The sequence below is a fragment of the Orycteropus afer genome, unplaced genomic scaffold (assembly GCF_000298275.1).
Source record: "Orycteropus afer afer isolate SDZICR_OR568_19922 unplaced genomic scaffold, OryAfe1.0 scaffold00172, whole genome shotgun sequence".
NCBI classification, from domain to species: Eukaryota; Metazoa; Chordata; class Mammalia; order Tubulidentata; family Orycteropodidae; genus Orycteropus; species Orycteropus afer.
This window is the reverse complement of record NW_006921759.1, coordinates 5,444,651-5,446,864: the sequence shown is the minus strand read 5'-3', so window position 1 is coordinate 5,446,864 and position 2,214 is coordinate 5,444,651. Positions and strand designations below refer to the sequence as shown.

The 2,214-nt window shown below is 43.4% G+C and overlaps 1 protein-coding gene across 1 annotated transcript; it reads left to right on the top strand.

Annotated features, from left to right (window-relative positions):
• Positions 1-211: 211 nt before the first annotated feature.
• On the top strand, positions 212-904 carry LOC103202051 (quinone oxidoreductase PIG3-like; the record flags this gene model as incomplete). The annotated part of the gene is made up of 1 exon (XM_042781785.1): positions 212-904. A coding segment is annotated over one exon (693 nt), but the record flags the coding sequence as incomplete, so codon positions are not given.
• Between the last annotated feature and the right edge of the window lie 1,310 nt (positions 905-2,214).

The window sequence follows — 2,214 nt, the reverse complement described above, 5'->3', positions numbered from 1 at the left end:
AGTTGATTCCGACTCATAGCAACCCCCTTTGGGTTTCCAAGGTGGTAAATCTTTATAGAAATTGATTGCCCAGTCTTCCTTCTGCAGAATGGCTGGTGGGTTTGAACTGGCAAACTTCTGGTTAGCAGTTAAATGCCTTAGGCACTATGCCACCAGAGCTCCTTTATAATAATGTATACTAAATAAAATATCCATAAAATGAACCCATATATATGTGGCGGAGCTGGGACCTGGCTGCCAGGGGCACTGGAAACCTGGAGACTCAGTCATGGCTCTACTACCTGGCGGGGGCCAGGCTCAGTATGTCACTGTCCCTGAAGGGCTCCTCATGACCATCCCAGTAGGACTGACCCTGACCCAAGCTGCAGCCATCCCAGAGGCCTGGCTCACCGCCTTCCAGCTGCTGCACTGTGTGGGAGGTGTACAAGAGGGAGAGACAGTGCTCATCCATGCTGGCACAGGAGGTGTGGGCACCGCTGCCATTCAGCTGACCAGACTGTTCAAAGCCATTCCTCCAGTGACTACAAGCTCCACGGAGAACATTCAAATGACCCAGAAGCTGGGTGCCACAGCTGGGTTTGATTATAAGATAGAGGACTTCTCTGAGGTGGCTCTGAAGACCACCCAGGGTCTGGGTGTCAATGTGATCCTGGACTGCATTGGTGGTTCTTACTGGGAGAAGAACCTCCATTGTTTGGCTGCAGATGATCAAAGGGTTCTATATGGCTTCATGGGAGGAGCAGGAGTCAACGGATCTCTGCTTTCCAAGCTGTTGTGTAAGCGAGGAAGTCTGCGGGCCAGTCTGCTGAGGTCCAGGGACAAGAAGAGGACTTCAGGGAATATTTTTGGTCTAAGGTTTAAAGATAGTATCAGGTCTCTCCTTGCCTGGAGCAAAGAAGAATGAAGAAAACCAAAGATGCATAAAAATAATTAGTCCAAAGGACTAGTGAACCATGTGAACCTCAGCCTATATGACCATGAGACCAGAAGAACTAGATGATGTCTGGCTACCACTGTCAATGACTCAGAAAGGGGTCAGTGCAGGAAATCCTGGATAGAGTGGGAGAAAAATGTGGAACAAAACTCATAAAAAAGACCAGGCTTACTGGTCTGATATAGCCTGGTGAAATACCTGAGACTATGGTCTCTAGTTACCCTTTAGGTCTAGAATTGAACTGATTTCTGTGGCTTCCAGCCAAACAATAGGCAGGAATATAGGGTGAATATTTATGCCAGTTAGATATGCTCCTTAGAAAAATCTAGCATGGGAGTTCAGGAGGGCAATATCTGCACAGGGAGATAGATCAGAGGGCAGGGATGCATAGGAAAGAAGGATACCAGGGAGAGATAACTACAGGGAATAGTGGGAAGATCCCTGAAAACATTATGCAAATTGCAGTCAATGGCATGAAACAAAATGTGTATAAATTGCTGTACGGAAAATTAATTTGTTCTGTAAACTTCTACCCAAATCACAATAAAAATTAAAAAAAAAGATTATCTCAGGGCAATAATTTTAGAGGTTCATCCAGACTCCATGATCCTCCTCCTACTTGTGACTCTCCTTGCTTTGTTGCTCCAGGCAAATAGGGACTAATTTTGTGTCTTGGATAGACACTTGTAAGCTTTTAAAACCCCAGACACTAGAGAACAAAGTAGGAAGTAGATAGAAGCACTAAACACTTATTAGGCCAATTAACTTGATGTCCCATGAAACCATACCTTAAATCTCCAAATCTAAAAACCAAATCACATAAGATGTTTGGTTGTACATAAACAGCCTCAGCAGGCTTCTTTCTGTTGTTGTTGTTGTACATGTATCTATCACACAACTTTAGCCAATTCAACTCTTTACAGGTGTGCAAATTACTGACAGCAATTTCATTAATCGGCTGTGCAACTCTACCCTTAATCAATTTGATTTTTCCATCACAATAACAGAAACTCAGTAGAAGCTAGACTTCTCTGATGTTTTTTGTTTTAAAGACTTGATTTGGATAATATGTAAATGTTTTGAACAATTATTAAAAAGTTCAGTGAAGTTAGATAGGTAGAGATAAGTATTGATTTGGGTGAAGAGAAGGGCAGTGTACCAAATGTGAGTGATCAACATGGTGGCACTGAGGAAGTGGAAGACATAGACAGGTACATGGGAGGTACAGACAACAAAGATGAACTCTTTTGCACATACAGTACTGTGTTGTCAGTGAAGGC